The sequence below is a fragment of the Mangifera indica genome, unplaced genomic scaffold, assembly GCF_011075055.1.
Source record: "Mangifera indica cultivar Alphonso unplaced genomic scaffold, CATAS_Mindica_2.1 Un_0090, whole genome shotgun sequence".
Taxonomy (NCBI): Eukaryota; Viridiplantae; Streptophyta; class Magnoliopsida; order Sapindales; family Anacardiaceae; genus Mangifera; species Mangifera indica.
The window spans coordinates 50,461-67,203 of NW_025401182.1; the positions used below are offsets into that span (position 1 = coordinate 50,461).

The 16,743-nt window shown below is 35.8% G+C and overlaps 3 protein-coding genes across 3 annotated transcripts; 2 read left to right on the forward strand and 1 right to left on the reverse strand.

Annotated features, from left to right (window-relative positions):
* Nucleotides 1-354: 354 nt before the first annotated feature.
* LOC123207637 lies at nt 355-7,025 on the reverse strand. Its single transcript, XM_044625096.1, has 7 exons — nt 6,479-7,025; nt 5,927-6,277; nt 2,882-2,976; nt 2,676-2,792; nt 1,772-2,566; nt 1,361-1,577; nt 355-1,272 (listed from the first exon to the last, which is right to left on the reverse strand). Exons 2-7 carry the CDS (start codon nt 6,219-6,221, stop codon nt 806-808), a joined length of 1,986 nt encoding a protein of 661 aa, XP_044481031.1. The 5' UTR covers nt 6,222-6,277; nt 6,479-7,025; the 3' UTR covers nt 355-805.
* A 385-nt stretch (nt 7,026-7,410) lies between these two features.
* Nucleotides 7,411-8,237, forward strand: LOC123207640. The gene has a single exon (XM_044625099.1). It carries the CDS (start codon nt 7,525-7,527, stop codon nt 8,104-8,106), a length of 582 nt encoding a protein of 193 aa, XP_044481034.1. The 5' UTR covers nt 7,411-7,524; the 3' UTR covers nt 8,107-8,237.
* A 4,324-nt stretch (nt 8,238-12,561) lies between these two features.
* On the forward strand, nt 12,562-15,528 carry LOC123207626 (microtubule-associated protein 70-5-like). Its single transcript, XM_044625079.1, has 11 exons — nt 12,562-12,716; nt 12,887-12,972; nt 13,141-13,206; nt 13,298-13,468; nt 13,556-13,726; nt 13,817-13,972; nt 14,105-14,251; nt 14,433-14,504; nt 14,581-15,192; nt 15,273-15,421; nt 15,510-15,528. The coding sequence occupies exons 1-11, from the start codon at nt 12,611-12,613 to the stop codon at nt 15,526-15,528; spliced, it is 1,755 nt and encodes a 584-aa protein (XP_044481014.1). The 5' UTR covers nt 12,562-12,610.
* The last annotated feature ends 1,215 nt before the right edge of the window (nt 15,529-16,743 follow it).

Consider the following 16,743-nt stretch of genomic DNA (forward strand, 5'->3'; position numbering starts at 1 on the left):
TCACAATAGTTGTGAATTCTTGTAACACGTAAGTTTGCCTGGTTCAACGGCAGGTTAACACAATCCTTAATGAGACTTACCCAGATCGAGTTGGGCATCAAGTCTCAGTCAGACTACTAGAACCAGCTGGTCCAAACCAAAATTTTAAATCGTGCATATGACCATCCAATGCAAGTGTATCCCTTCCATAACACATGTAAGACAAACTGTTGGTACTTGAGGTTGCTGTTGTTAGACCCGATGAATCCGCAACTTGGCTCAAATATATTATCAATGGGTCCCTTTCCACCTTCACTATCAATGAGTCCAAACTGAGAATGGTTCATGCAAACAACATAAGAAAAATGACACCTCTGGAGCAATATAAGTTAATTATTCGATTTACCTAACAAACATGAACCACCTTAAAACCTGTACAATTAAAACCTCAGACACTATACTGAAAACATGACCCCTTTTAACATGTAAAAGACAGTTACAGAAACTAGCATACCGACTATAGGCGCAAAAGTGCACCCATGACTCCTACGACTGAAGTCAGCTATTTCTGACCTGAAATATACACCAAGTCTGATGCATATTTTAACCAACCCTATATTGCCATACATCTGCCATTTCTCCTGATGTTAGAAAACTCAAGAATCATTCTCCGAACATTTGTTTGCCAACTCTTCTCTATCTTATATACAGGAAACCAGAAAAAAAACATAATTTTCCATCCAGGTCAAAATATCTCCACCTCTTTCTGAACCAACCATTATACAACTTACATGATCACCTGCAGAGCTTCAACTACTAATTTCTTCTAGTTGGCAGATTCAATATCATTGCCATCCAAAAGCATCTTGGCCTCATCACCAACATCTTGTTTGTTTTTCTTGTCATTGACATCCTCATCCTCATCATCTCCATCTCCATCTCCACCTTTGTCAATTTCATTGCCGACATGGACATGAGGCTGCTTTCTCATATCAACTTTGTTCACATTTTTGAGGTCATGAATCATGACTGAGCCTGCTATTTCTGCTTCAACTTCTTCAACAGCTTCAAGTTGGGAAGTTGTGATGACTTTTTGCTCCAGCAATGCATTGCTACCACAATGCTGAGCTTCTGCAATAGTAGAGCACATTAAGAGCTTTGCATTTGAATTTGTATTTGCCGAGAGATGAGAGAGTATATCTGGATTTGCCATTATATCAACCCATTTGTCACCAACCCAATCCTTGGAAGTCCTAACATCTTTTGTCTGGATAGTCAGGAACTTGTCTTCACCTAAAATCACAAAAAATGCACATTGTTCACCATGATGCCTACCGAGCAACGGACAAAGAAAAGAACTAGAAAGTACCACGGAACATACCAGGTAGGTAAACTTGCAAGAAATCATTTCCAGAAATGTTGACACCTACTACAAGACCTTCCCACCATCCGTCACTCCACCATGCATCAACTGGTGCTCCAACATCAAATTTAAAGCCTGCAGAATCTGCTGGAGGACAGGGTCGGATCGTCAGGCGGCCTGGACATCTCATGCCCAATTTATCAGGAGGTGCAACTCTATGTGCAGGTACCAATTCCTATACAGTAATTAAATATTTTCTTGGTTAAGTCTTGCTATAAACAGACAGAGACTGCTAAATTGGTGGTACAAAGGGCCACCTCTTCAGCTAAAAATCACCAGTATTATTATATAAATAAACTGTGTACCAGATCAAAGATCAACCACAAACAAACTTTCAGTACAATCTTGATAAAATTTCAAATTCAATACCTCCAGATTTCCAGGACCTTCGGCATCCTCCACATCATCATATCTAACTTTAAAATGCTTCTGAGATGTTTGCAGAACTTGACACCTAAACCAGCAGCCTCGAATGCCACTGTCTTGACAGAGCAATTCTACTTTTTCATTCACCTTAAATGAAACATGACATTTAGGCTGTGGTAAAACCACCTTTATGCCCAATGTTTTTCTTGACAACCTGAACTTTAATTTTGGATATATCTGTTCCCCATTCAAAATTTGGCCAGTTGGAAATGTATTTTTCACACCAAAATCACCTTCAAGTCCCTCTCCCCTGCTACTTCTACTTCTTTTAGTACTCATTCTCACAAGATTCTCATCTTCCTTATTCCTTTTACGGTACTTGATGTTGTGCTTGGGCAAAGGAGGGGATAAACCAGAGAGGATTGCTTGATTAGAGTAGCCACGCAATTTAGTGAGAGTGAAGGGTTTAACCTTATTGTTTTTTATCTGCCTGAAGCACATATGGATACTTGAGGTTGAAGTATGAGGAACAGCAGTCACACATTTCTCGTAGTGCATAGGAGTCAAGACTGTTGCCAGACCATCAACACTCTCTGCACCGATCACTTGAACATGAGCTGTGATGAAAACTTCTCTAGGATGTGGATGCAAATTGGGAAGTACCCTTTCAATTTCCTGATGGTGGTGAAACCATCGCACTTTCACCTTCTTCTGCCCCTTCTTATCTTCATACATATCTTCCAAGTATGCAAGGTAGTGACTTGTATCTTCAGCCGTGACAAAAACAAAGGAATGAACCTAGATGCCAGGGGCACAAAGACAAAGTGAAGCAATGTTACTATCGGAAGCAAATGAGAACAATTTGTTACTGCATGAGTAAATAATTAATTAAGAAGTTGCCTCTTACAGCTATTGCAGTTCCATTCCTGCAAAAAGATGGGTAGTGCTTGAGCTGTTTAGTGCACAGCCAAGCAACACCAGACCACTGAATGTTTGAATGTTGAACTCTCAATTTCCTCGGTACCTGTGTATGCGTATAAAACTCAAATCAAACAAGAAAAGAGAGAATGAAAATCTGCAAAGCAGAAATAACAGACCAAAAATGATTGATACCGTTGAATCCGGTAAATGGGTTTGATGAGTAATTAATCCAGTCATCAAAAGATCACGAGATCCGAAATCTTGTCGAGGACCGTTCACCTGTGAATCTGCTATCAAATTATTAGTATCATTCATAAATTTGGTATAACAGTGGACAGAGAGTAATTTTGGAAAAATCATCACAATTATTGAGCCGTCTAACTGTCACTAAGAATGTAATTATGTCATTATGACAATAGTGGGAAGAGAAAGTATGTGTGTGTGTGTATCACAGTTATGCTTCATCCTAGTTTCAGTCTTACTATTTCAATGTCATGTACACTCCAAGATGTGCATGCCTTAGCTAAGAATGATCACAAACCAAATAAATGGAGGTAACCCAGGTGTCAATAGGTTTGCATAAAACCCCTATAGTCCATTTGCCCTTGATGAGTGATAAGATCAACTGCATTGCAATTTGCATGTTTTTACTGATAGCAATGTTGATGAAACTGGAGAAAGCATATGCTAAGTATTGAAAAAACTAAAATTGAGTTTTTTTTTTAAATTTTAATGAAAATAATTACTGGAATTGGATATCAGCAATCAGCCAAAATATGAAATACAACAATGCAAGATTGACAAATGCAATACCCATGAACAGTCACTTTCTCCATGTCTATTGACCATCCAGAGGACATAAAATGGAAAAACACAACAAATTTTCTTGAATAATCATTCGAAAAAACAAATTTGCATGAAATGCAAAATCAGCAAATTCACGGTAAAAGGAAAATATTCCAGTGTTCTTGCCATGCATATGCATGCACATGCGACAATAATAGTAAACTGCAACTGCATAGAAAGACTAATGATAACAAAACCAATTTAGAATGCAATAATGTGATATAAACTAGAATCATTTCATTGCCATCAGTGCCAAAAAAAAGATATTAAAAAAGGTTCCAAAGTTAAACAAGAAACCCATTAGCACTTTACTCCAATAGCCAAAGGATAGAGAGAGGTTGAATATTAAAAAGATAGCTCTGTGCTGCAGTACAAAATTATACACCATAAAAAAGGAAGCACAAGGCGATGATGCCCATAATTATGAATGATTTTTTAGGTTCAATAATTAACTAATTCTTCACGCAAGGCCCAAAAGTCTAGGCAATCCTACATCTCTCCCTCAGGTAAAATCGAACTGGTGACATTGAGGAAGGTAAGGTAGCAGATGTATGACATTATGACATGGTAAAAGAACAGTACATTCAAAAGAGCTTAAAAGAAATAATCACCATATCCAAACACATAACAGGCAGATTCTCTGCATAAGAAAAAGACTATTATATAAGTTAACTTTAACAGTTATTCACAACATGCTAATGGTAATGACACTTATCATAGCAAAAAAAATATTTTAAAGTATGATTTCAACAAGAATTCTGATATATTCTTTTGACATCTCAGATGTAAATATTAAAACACTAATGCTATTGCAACGCATATTTAGCAAGGTATTAATTGGTCAACTTCAATCATGTACACTTACCAGCCATAAAATGCTATCTAAAACAGCAAAGATGATAAAAAACATGCATCTCTAACAAAGGCCTAACTTAAGAAATAATTAAGGCCAATAAACAAAACTGAGATTGATGACGTAAAATACTTAACTACCTTAAGAGACTTCTGTTGCTAAGTTTTATGCCCATTTCAGTATGCATGCATGCACGTAGATATAAGTGAGAACAACAAAATTAGGAATACTAATAAATACTTAATAGATGGGCATCCAGTTCAAAAATCATGGAAAAAGGAGTTCCAATTACTATTAAATACTCACTAAAAAAATATTTTAAAGTATGATTTCAACAAGAATTCTGATATATTCTTTTGACATCTCAGATGTAAATATTAAAACACTAATGCTATTGCAACGCATATTTAGCAAGGTATTAATTGGTCAACTTCAATCATGTACACTTACCAGCCATAAAATGCTATCTAAAACAGCAAAGATGATAAAAAACATGCATCTCTAACAAAGGCCTAACTTAAGAAATAATTAAGGCCAATAAACAAAACTGAGATTGATGACGTAAAATACTTAACTACCTTAAGAGACTTCTGTTGCTAAGTTTTATGCCCATTTCAGTATGCATGCATGCACGTAGATATAAGTGAGAACAACAAAATTAGGAATACTAATAAATACTTAATAGATGGGCATCCAGTTCAAAAATCATGGAAAAAGGAGTTCCAATTACTATTAAATACTCACTAGACATATGAACACGTAATCTACAACTCACAAATAATTTCCAAATACTCTCAAATGCTGACAATGCCAAGACATAAACTAACCCTGTGCAACAGTATGTGAATACATATAAGACAAGGATACTGTATGAATATCAAATAACTTTTGTGGATCAGAAATAATTTTCCTATCACTAATTAAATGCTCACAAGAGACATGAAAATTTAATCTACAACTCACAAAGAATTTTCAAATTCTCTCATAAACACTGTAAATGACAAGTCACAAGATCTAAAATAACCTTGTGCAACTGTATGTGCATATGTATAAGAGAAAGAGAATGTAAAAGGACATCATATAACTTTTGTAGATCAGAAGATAGGGAGTATTTTTCAATACTGAATTATTATGCTACAAAATATGAAAAACTAGATAATCCAACATTCAATAAGAACATCTGAAATGTTGAGTATCAGAGACTAGAACTCAAGAGATACTAAGGTCCATTAAATGGATCACCCAATCCAATAGAATGGAACTAATGCGGCAAGGCATGACAACGTCAAAGAAGAAAGATAAATTTTCACATTCCATTTCTAGGAGAAGGCTGCTCCTCATTTAAGAAAAGTCATGGCATACAAGTTACAATCCTAACCCAACTGCTCAACTGCCAAACTTTTATCATGTAAGGCAAAACATAATTGTGAGTTTTTATGCTACATCTATATTCAATGGCAACCAACAACACTTATAATTTCACACTAGGTAAATTGAGTGTTGACAACATAAAACTTGCAAATGCATTCATTACATACTTGGAAAATCAACCGGGGGTTGACACTTTGCAACCAGTGATGACAACCAGTCTACAACTTCCCGTCTTGCCCGCCATTTTGTGGACACATTGATAAATCTTTCTGATCCATAAGCATTCAAGAATTCATCTGAAACAACATACATCATGTGCCTTATACTCCTCTCAGTGCCTACAACTGCAAGCACCAAATCCCCAAATGTATCCTTCAAGTAAAAGTGAACAATGCGGTTACCACGCTCATGGCATATAATGTGCTCTTCCCAAGCAACAAAACCATGTGTATCTTTAGACATTTTGACAATGAAAAGTTCCACAATGCTTTCAAAGGAAAGCTTTCCTGCTACATTAGCTGAAAACACGTGAACAACAATGCAAGCAATAAGAGTTTGATACTAAACAAACCCAGTTAAGTACACATAAAAACAATTATAACCACAACAAGAAAGCCTAATGTGACACTTAAAATATCAATAAAACCCTCAAAGCACTAAAACAAAGCCGTCAAATATATAAACAAATTAGAGAAAACCCAGCGAAGTTAAAGTCTTACCATGGTGTTGGTCTCAGATTAATAGCTCTATGAACGAACAAAGCCCCTCTAAGCACTGCAAAACAAGCCAAAATAGACAAAGAACTAGGTTTTGAAACCAGAACTCGTGAAAAAAACAGACTTTCTGCAGCTCAACTTGAGAAACTAGGAACCAAAGAGCCCAGTCGGTTAGGACTTAAAAGAGGTTCTTTTTTTGTGTTGCTTTTGAACGTTTGGGTCTAAGACAATTCAGTCGAGGTACTCAGGAAACGGGGGATTCACACAGAAAATAAGAGAGGTTGCAGGGCAAGAGTCAAGAGGCCATAACCAAAGTGGAGCACAAAGCAATGTAAAAATGGAATTTCAGGATACGAAAGGATGGACTTCTATATGTAACTGAAAAATAACATAAACCCTAATCAACACGTGGCATTCTGATTGCTTTGATGTCATCAATCAGAAACAGATGAATTTTATATCCCTTGACTTAAAAGAAGTGTTGCTTCAGCCATTCAAGTGTTTTCTTGCAAATCTTATATTTGCTCTGTTTTGGTGATTAATTTTGACTAGAGAGTAGTCATCTTTACACTCAATGCATTGCTTCATCTATATGACTTTGCCTTGTGTTAAATATTTTTTCAACATTTAGTAATCATTTAATGCCTTCACTCCAATTCAATATTTATGCATTTACCAACTCATATATAACTCCCTGAGTAATTTATGAACATCTTAAATAAGATAGAAAGATAAAGTTCTGTTTTTTATTGAGAGGAAAACTTTTCGATCTTCTCTGAGAAAAATATACATATTTATTGACCTATAAGGTAACAACTCATCTATAAAGAATGATTGGGTGCTGAGTCAGTATTTGGAGATGGTGTGGATGCTTTCACACTGAATGGGAGGCTAAGTTTGCCACGTTTGAATTTGTATATATAAAGATAAGGTTAGATATGGGAGCCAAGAAAAAGCCACAACCACCACTCACTCGCTTACTAATCAATTATAGTGGACAGGCTAGTTGTACTAGCAACTCCATGATCTGAGCTTAGAAATAAACCAAAATGAAGACCTCTGCAGTTCTGAGAACTAAATTCTACCCCCCAACTTTCGCCAACCTCTACGACTCAACTGCAAATCCTTCATTTTTCATCCCCATCAAAACCGCTTCTTGTTTGAAACACCCCACTTCACATTCAGCTTCAAGAATTGTTTCCAGCATTAGACATACTCTGAGGCACTCTATAGAAACCTGTCACATGGACGAGCCCTTGGCTTTAAAATCTGAAGGAGAGTTTCTTCAAGTTTTGCCGCATGAGTACTCAAGGTTTCTGTTGATTGGAGCTGTCTCAGTAGGCTTTGCGTTATTGTTTATGGGGTTAGATGACCAAAAGGCCCTAGCTTTGGGGCCTGAAGGGCCATTAGTAGAGGAGTTTTGGGAAAATGTTAGGAGATACGCACTTTATGCTCTTACAGTCAGTACTGGTGCTCTGTACACTATCCTTTTGCCCATATTTGAGTTGCTAAAGAATCCTATCTCTGCAATTCTCCTTTTGATGATTCTGGGTGGCAGCATCTTCGTTATTTCTCAAGTACTTTCAGCCATGGTTGGTGTCACTGAATTTAATTACGATTATAGCTATTAGATTGAGAGTATACTTTTGGTTTTTATATGCGGATTTATTTGAGTTCTTAATTTTGCGGCTTTTAGCTTATCTGTACTCTTCACTTATGGGTAATTGCCTTATTTTTCACTTTATGGATATGCTTTTGGTTATACCATGCCTTAAATGCGATGAATGCTTTGATATTAAATGGTAAATGGTAAAACAGTTGAAATTAGTAAGTTAAAAATCATATGAATTTCATATTAAAAGTTTATATTTTCCTATCAAATTTTATATTTTGTGCTTATGAACAAACGTTAATAAAAAATCTCACTTAAACTATCAATAATTTTGCTATAACATACGAGAGTAAATAAATCAATACCCTTTATTAACAGTATAACACAATAGATATCAAGCTAGCTCTTCACAATAACAAAATATTTCAAATGTTACAACCATTTTGTATCATTATTCATTCAATCTTTTTCCATTTTTATTGAGGAATCACTGTATATGCTTATCATAGACAAAGGAATGGTTACTTAAAACATATACACTATCAACATTCAGTGTGCTCGACCATCATGATCGTTTCAGCAGCAACAAACGTTCGATATGGATAAAGGGTAGCGAAAACTGTTAGCATACTGGAAGGAGAGAGTTTCTCCAGGACCAAGAGGCTCCCCATCATTGACAAGGCAATCACCAAAATAAACTCGCCTAAACACTCTAGGATTTACCAACCTGGCAGAGCTGAACCATCCACAACTTACATGAATGTTGGAGATACTGCAACCTGAGACATACATACAGGATTTAAACTGTGTATGAGAGAATTCCGTTAGGGAGTGGAACAGTAGAGCCTTGAAAAATATTACAGTATTATCCTTCCGACAAGCTGAGCCAATCCTGTTTCCATCACCGTCATCTGCATCATTTTTAAGTATGAGCTTTTGGCACAAAAAGGTTCCTAGTTCAGAGGAAATAGAGCCTAAGATTTTTTTATTTTGGACCTCCAAGTTGAGACCTCTCAACCTAAGAAGCCTGCCAAGAAGAGAATGAGATTTCTCGGGATATCAACGATTCTGTGTTTGAGCAGCACTTCTCCCATGGTGATTCTGACTCAACCTCTCACGTAAACTGATCTGAAAATGCAGCAAAGCAAATTACTAGCATTCAAACACTCGAAGACATTGTAGTGACAAACCAAAACTACTAATCTAAAACAGAATAAAAAAGACATTATGATGATACATACATTCAAAACACTAACTAGAGAGAATTGAACAAGTACAGACAACAGCAGCAGAACAGTTATTTTGCTTGGCTCGATATGGAGGCAGCAGAAGTAAAATCTAAGCAGGTAGCTGTGACAGAAAGCGTGTAACAACATAAGTAGCTTGCTTTTTGCACAAGTATCCGTGTGGAATGGTTTTATTAATGTATCTCCATTAACAAGAAACAATGGAGATAGAAATTGATATATGAAGACACATTAATTGGGTTCAACCCAGTAGGAGTATGATGATGTAGCAATCATGGATGACATGGTTCGGGAACAAAACATGCTGAAATGGCATGCTTATGTGGAGAATCGTGTGAAGGAAATGTTTAATTTAAGTAACCTAATACTATTATTCACATTATTTTTCTATAGTGTGAGTTATTAAATATATTTTTAGAATGATTTTGTTGATTTTAGTTATTTTGTAGAGTCCTAATTTCCTATTAAAGTTATTTCTTAAATTTGTTTTTCCAGTGTCTTAGTTTCCAATGGAATTAATTATTTGTGTTATTATTTTAATTAATTGTCCTAGTCCAATTATTTAAAGGACATAGTGTTTGCAATTTTTTTTCATTCATTAAGAAATCCTGTGAAAGATGTCACAGTCCCGCATATATGTATATATATGCATATCCAAGCACCCCATCAGAACTCAATTAGCCCGGAGAAAGAGAGAGATGGCTCTGAAGTGGACAGTCCATGCAGCATGCGACGTTTTAGGCAACAACAAAAACATTTATCGATTGTTGAGTGGTAGTGATATATAGCTACAAACTTGGATAGACAAGTAGTAGAAGCAACAGAAGGAGCATGCAGTGTAGATACACAGATGAATTGAAGCCTTCATAAGGAAAATGAAGGAAGAAATAATCAGGATTGAAGCTCAAAGACAGCTACCTAATCACAGTTTAATTATCAGTGTACATTCTGCATTCTGACATTCATAAAAGATTTTGTTCACAGTTGAGGAGATTCCTCCCGTTCCTAAACAACCCACCACCAGATTGAGACTTATAAACTCATTTAGGTTACCTTCTTATTGCATACCAAGCCATCCTAATCAGCCCATCTATCTAGTAAACCCCATTTGCAACTACAAGTAGAAGAATGGCCCGACACCTTCAATTCAAGACTAGCTCAATACCAATCTGAAAAAAGGATAAAGGATAAAAATCTTCAAAGTTCATGATAATCCATATTAAGGAATAAATCAATCAACTAACTTACATGTGTAATTATGAACAATAGTGTTAGGTTTCATTGTATCATTTATGCTTATTTCACTTACTTACCTACTCAATGAGCACACAAGCAATTTTATCCCACTTCCCATCTCTATCATAACTATCCTTACTGAGAGTTCAATAAACATATATGGGTTTGTTGTTGGTATGGGGAAGAAAGACAAGAGTCTTGCTTTTGTCATCTACCCATACAATACTTCGAAAAAAATTGACAATTTAGGCAAATGGCAAGGGCTTAATGAAAAAGTATTTCAATAATACTTAATATACAAATCATAAATTATGACAGACAAAAACTTATTAACATTTTATTGTATGATTAAATGATTTTGAATTAAAAAATAAAATTTAATCATATAATAACACATCAGTTTATTTGTATCAGTTCATAATAATTAGTATTTCATATAATTTATTTTTTATGAAAAATTGTATTATTCTTAAATAAATCTTATATTTACAAAATACGAGAGATGTTAAGTATTATGTAAGATATTTATATATATCTAACATTTCTTTCATACTTTGTTGATATAAGATTTGTTTAAAATGTTATAGAAATACTTTAAAACAAAGATGAGAAGCTACCAAAGTACATGTCTCTTCATTTAAATTGTTTTGATCTTACTCATGTTTATTTTTATAAGCCACTTTTAGTTTGTCATTTTCGTTGAACAAGTCATTAATTCATTATATTTAAGCTTGAATGGCTTTCCCACTAAGTTTATTATTACTTCAAAGTGCTTGGTTTAAGCATATTTTAGCGGTTAAGCAATTGGATTACTCAAAAACAAGAGCTTTCTATCAACAACCAATGATAATCAAATTCTCTCCTTATCTTCAATGCTAGCTAGCTAGCTAATGTTATTGTTCATAGACCAGAATTGAAAAGCAGATAAACATTTCTTTCATTGATGCAATCCTTTCACAATCTTATCTTCAAAATCATGGCAAGTTATATTCAAGTTTTATGACCATTTATTTATTCATATTTTTACCTAATTTTTTTTTATCTTATAAGTTTCAAATAATACCTACCATTTATCACTGTCAGCCTCATAAAACAAACAAAATCCCTATTAATGAAGTGGGGTTTTTTAGTTTTAGATGAACCAACTAAAAAATGTGTAAAATCACTAAATTAAATAAACACACTCGAATTAATATAAAACATAAAGAGAAAAAACGTGTAATATATCTTGGTTCTTCCGAAACAGAATTATGTCTAATAGAATCAATATTATTTTAATATTTGTTTATCTTACTTGTTAAAATGAATGTATTTGTTAATGAACAGTTATATCAATCATACTACAACAATCCTACTAATCAAAGTGGTTGTAAAATGTTTGTCAATTCAAGGACAGACTGTCTAGTCATACATTGAGTTAAAAGGTTGATGCAGATGGACTTTCAGGTGAAAACACTTACATCATACAAATCTCAAAAATTCTCTAGTGTTTTTAAGATAAGAACCAGAGTTTTATAGATTCAGGTTCAAATGTTAGGAACTTCATGATATCCACATACAAGATTTCACATACAATCTATTACTTTCATCCTCGTAAAACAGACAGAAATTGCCCCATTAATCAGAAGGGAACTGTGAAAGTGCCTGTCTTGGAAAATTGAGAATGAGTATATTGAAACATGAAGATCTGGGAATGAAACCATGAGGAAATGTTATTGAAATAATGTTTTAAAATGTGAAGGAGATAATGTCGTTGGTTTATGATGATTTGTGTTAAAAAAATGATATCATGTTGATAGAAAGAAAGAAATAAAGTAATGGTTACTGTCAAAATGAGAGCCGACTAGGCCGGCTCTTATACAATGTAACTTTCAGATATTGCTTGAGATTAAAGGAAGATCCTTCCTCTCTTTGTGGTCAATTCCTTGGAGGCATGGACTCTCTTTGTGTTTCACGCTAAACCCTCTTATTAAAACCCCTCCCCTCCTTCATTGTTGCATTAGAAAACTAAGCTTGCCAAAAAGTAATCGAAGAGAAGAGATGGTTGGTTTTAATGAAGTTAAACTAGGAGGAGTAGAAGAGCTCTCTCTTGCTCACCCTGACCCTGTTGTATTGGAATTCAATCGTTTGCAGAACCAGATCAAAGGTTTGTGCATGCCTCTCTTGTTGATCCTGAGAAGTTCTGTCAATAGAACTTGATGATCATGTCCACTGTTTCAATATACAACTGCCAAACTTTTATGGAAATTTCGAGGGTGTTATGACAATCATTAATAAATACACTTCATGATAGTAATTTTTTTGACATAATTGCAGAAAAGGACAGGAAGTTTGGAGTTGCCCAGGGTGAAATCAAGGCATTGCGAGCAACCAATGTCCAGAAGGAAAAGGCTATAGAAGAGGTACTGAGCAATTTTATGGAAGAAAATATAGTTTAAGTTTGGCTGTTTTTATGCACAGACATTTTATAATCTCATGTACAATTATTGCAGCACAGAATAAGATGTGCCATGAATTTGGTTCTGTTATTGCATATTTTAGAGTTAGAATTTGTTTTTCCTTTTGTACAGCTCAGAAATGAAGTTAAGAAATTGGATGAGAAACTTACAGTGACTGAAAATCTTCTAGAACATAAGGTGGGTCGAGGTCTTACAATCGTGTGTATATTGCTTTTCTTTGTGGAAATAAGGTACCTAATTATTCTTGTTCAATTGTGACTCAATGCAGAACCTGGAAATCAAAAGGCTAACAAATGAGAGGAGAGATGCAATGGCTTCTCGATATGCTGCAGAAGCTACTCTTAGAAGGGTGCATGCAAATTTAAAGGATGATGATTCTGTTCCTACTGAGTCTGTTCTTGCTCCTTTGAAGGCAGAGATTAAGATGTATAAAAATGAGGTATGGAATGAATATGTCAAAAAATGAATGTATATGCTCTTGTGTTTATTCATTTTCTCCTGCTGCAAGCACATATGGCATTCTCAGGTTGCAGCACTTCAAGAGGATAAGAAGGCGTTGGAACGTCTCACTAAATCGAAGGAGACAGCTCTTCTTGAAGCAGAAAGGATTTTGCGAAGTGCTTTGGAAAGAGCTTTGATAGTTGAGGAGGTTCAAAACCTGAACTTTGAATTGAAGAGACAGATCGACATCTGCCAGGCACGATAACTACCAGAATCTAGCACTTTCTGTGTGTATACAACATGAACTATGGAGTATTTTAGTTAAATTCAATATATGCATTTGCAGGAGGAGAACAAAATCCTTGAGAAAACCAATCATCAAAAGGTATTAGAGGTCGAAAAGCTTAGCCAAACCATTACAGAACTTGAGGAGGCTGTTCTGGCAGGTAGAGGTGCAGCCAATGCTATCCGTGACTTTAGGCGACAGATTGCTGAACTAAATGTAGGTTTCCTTGTCTGCTGATTTTGAGAATTCAGATTAGAGATTGTGAAGCTATTGCTCCCACTAACAGGATTGTGGATGAGGGCTAAGCTATGCATTGGTTTGGTTCTTAACCTGATACTTATTTTTCAGGAGGAAAGGAGGACATTGGAGAGGGAGTTGGCCAGAGTTAAAGTTTCGGCTAATCGGGTAGCAACTGTGGTGGCTAATGAGTGGAAGGATGAGAATGACAAAGTTATGCCTGTGAGGCAGTGGTTGGAAGAGAGGAGGTTGATGCAGGTAATTCTTTTATAGAGAAAAAGCTCTTGGAGCCCAAATTTGCAGATCTTTCCCTTAAGATTTATAGCACTTCTATGTTTGAGTGTTTTTAAATTGATCAACAAATTATACCATGAGGACAGCCTAGGAAGAACACCACTGAAGGTTTCTTGTATGATCAACCACATCCTTTTATATGCAGGCAGAAATGCAAAGATTGAAAGACAAGCTAGCTATATCAGAGAGAACAGCTAAGGCAGAAGCACAACTGAAGGTTAAATTTGATTTCTTCATTTAATCATATTCTTGAATTAGTTAAATTTTTTTGTGCTAATGGGAACTTACTTCAGGATAAACTGAAGCTGAGGCTAAACACATTGGAAGAAGGCTTAAAGCGTGTATCAAGTTTCTCTGTAAATCCTAGTGTGTTTCGCAGATCCCCCAAAACAGAAAAGTCCAGTAACATTTTAGGATTCTTAACGTCAAATGATAGACTCAGGAAGAGGTCTACATCACAGCCAAGGGCTTCAACAAACAACGGAGGCTCTGTTTTGCAGCAGCAGCAGCAGCCAAAGATTGAAAATGGAACATATAGTCCTACCAGAGGGCTAAATAAGGCTGATAACTTGCACAAGAGAGAGAATATGCTGAGAAAAAGTATGTGGCCATCAAGAAGTAAGGTTGTTGATAGTAGTGGAAAGGAAAATACTGAAGTGAAGGAGAACACTGACACCAATGTTGATAAGTTTAAGGGTGATCACTCAGCCGTTCCAGTAGAAATCAGAAACAGAACTGGTGGCAGCCTCGAGGACTCACAAAATAACAAGGGAAATGCAAATCCTGATAGTGAAGACATGGTTTCCGGGTTCCTATATGACAGATTACAAAAGGAGGTCATAAACTTGAGGAAGTTTTGTGACACTAAAGAAAGTAGCTTGAATGCCAAAGATCAGGAAATCAAGGTGAAGTATCATCTTTACCTCTTTGTTGCAAAGTTGTTGAAAGCCCGAGTAGCTAAATGTGTAACACAATTTTTTCACAGATGCTGATGAAGAAGGTTGAAGCACTAACAAAAGCGGTTGAATTTGAGCCCAGCAAAGTAAAGAGAGAAGCCACAGCTAAAGAAAAGGGAGCTACATCAATGAAGCCAGATGACCGCAAAAATACCAGAAGCATAAGCTCCTCTAGAAGGTCAGTAAAATAGATATTAAAAATTAATTACGTTTCTGTTACTCTCCATTTCTCTCATTAACACTCTGAATGGTTGGAATTGCGGCAGGGGAACCAAAGCACCTTGAAGGTTCCTTGGCTTGGAGAAGTTGAAGCTTTCAGGATTTGTTTGATGCATTATCCTTACCTATAATTGTATCTGATTTTTCGATGTAAAAAGAGGAAGCTGACACTGTAACTTCCCAGGATTGTTTGAATATTGTTTTCCATTGTTTGAGTGTCCAATATGATTTTTTGGTGGTTTGTGTATAAAGTTCAGACGACGTTTACCAGTTCCTCGACTGATGATTCAAACCTCTAGACGATTGGATGTCAAAAATGCAATTCTGAATGTTACAATTTCATTGAGGAAAAGAGAGCAGCCGATCAGAGGAAGGTTATAATTGATGATTGCTGAACCAAACTGATACTGAGAGCTATCATGATTGAGACAACAAGATAGTCCATGGCAAAACCAAGGCTAGTGTCATTCACATAGTTGTACCCATTTAAAATGTAGGTACTGACACACACCAGAATAACTGTTAGTGATGATCTTTCTACTAATATTTCCCAGTTAGCGCTAAAAAATTGCTCCAATCTGCTGGAAGTATAACTGATGACAAGAAACATACATAAAGTGCCTATCCAACACCTGAGCAGCTATACGTTACTATCTTCTGAACCATACAATCCAGTGGTGAAATAGGATCCAACTCAACTGCAGAAGGAAAAGCTAATGCAATAATCTATTCATTTACAAGTTGGGCACCTCCAGGATGGGAGGTAAGACAGATGCCATTTCTGACTGTCTTGTTTAAAACTCTCTGAGAATCGGACTGCAAGGTTTCCAGACTGTAACATCTCTTCATTTTTCATCAGGAACTCAAACTGGTGCTTTGTTATATCAATCTTCACTTTCCCAGTTTTGGGTATCTTTTGTTTATCCTTTTCAATAGAAATCCAAGGCTTACAAGGCACCTCTGGCACATCCAGCACATGACAGAAAATGCCCCCGGATCAAGCTTGGAAACTTGAGGAAACGATGAGAATGGCTTGGTATGTTGCACCAACTTATAGACAGGGTGGCGACCAGATGTGATTCTTTTAATTGGTGTTGAAGCTTTAAACTCTTTTTTTGCACCATTAAAAGTCATAACTCATAACTTTCTCATGAAATTGGTAGGGCATTCCATGAACAAAGTGTGGTGCAGAAGCTTTAAACTCTTTTTTCGCACCATTAAAAGTCATAACTCATAACTTAAACTCTTTTTTCGCACCATTAAAAGTCATAACTCATAACT

Coding starts and splice junctions, on each gene's coding strand:
- LOC123207640 (XM_044625099.1), top strand. CDS start 7,525: ATGAAGACCTCTGCAGTTCTGAGAACTAAATTCTACCCCCCAACTTTC.
- LOC123207626 (XM_044625079.1), top strand. CDS start 12,611: ATGGTTGGTTTTAATGAAGTTAAACTAGGAGGAGTAGAAGAGCTCTCT. Junction 13,727..13,816: donor GACAGATCGACATCTGCCAG/GCACGATAACTA, acceptor ATGCATTTGCAG/GAGGAGAACAAAATCCTTGA. Junction 15,193..15,272: donor CCAAAGATCAGGAAATCAAG/GTGAAGTATCAT, acceptor ATTTTTTCACAG/ATGCTGATGAAGAAGGTTGA.
- LOC123207637 (XM_044625096.1), bottom strand. CDS start 6,221: ATGTCTAAAGATACACATGGTTTTGTTGCTTGGGAAGAGCACATTATA. Junction 2,977..5,926: donor ACCCCCGGTTGATTTTCCAA/GTATGTAATGAA, acceptor ATTTGATAGCAG/ATTCACAGGTGAACGGTCCT. Junction 2,793..2,881: donor CCCATTTACCGGATTCAACG/GTATCAATCATT, acceptor ACGCATACACAG/GTACCGAGGAAATTGAGAGT.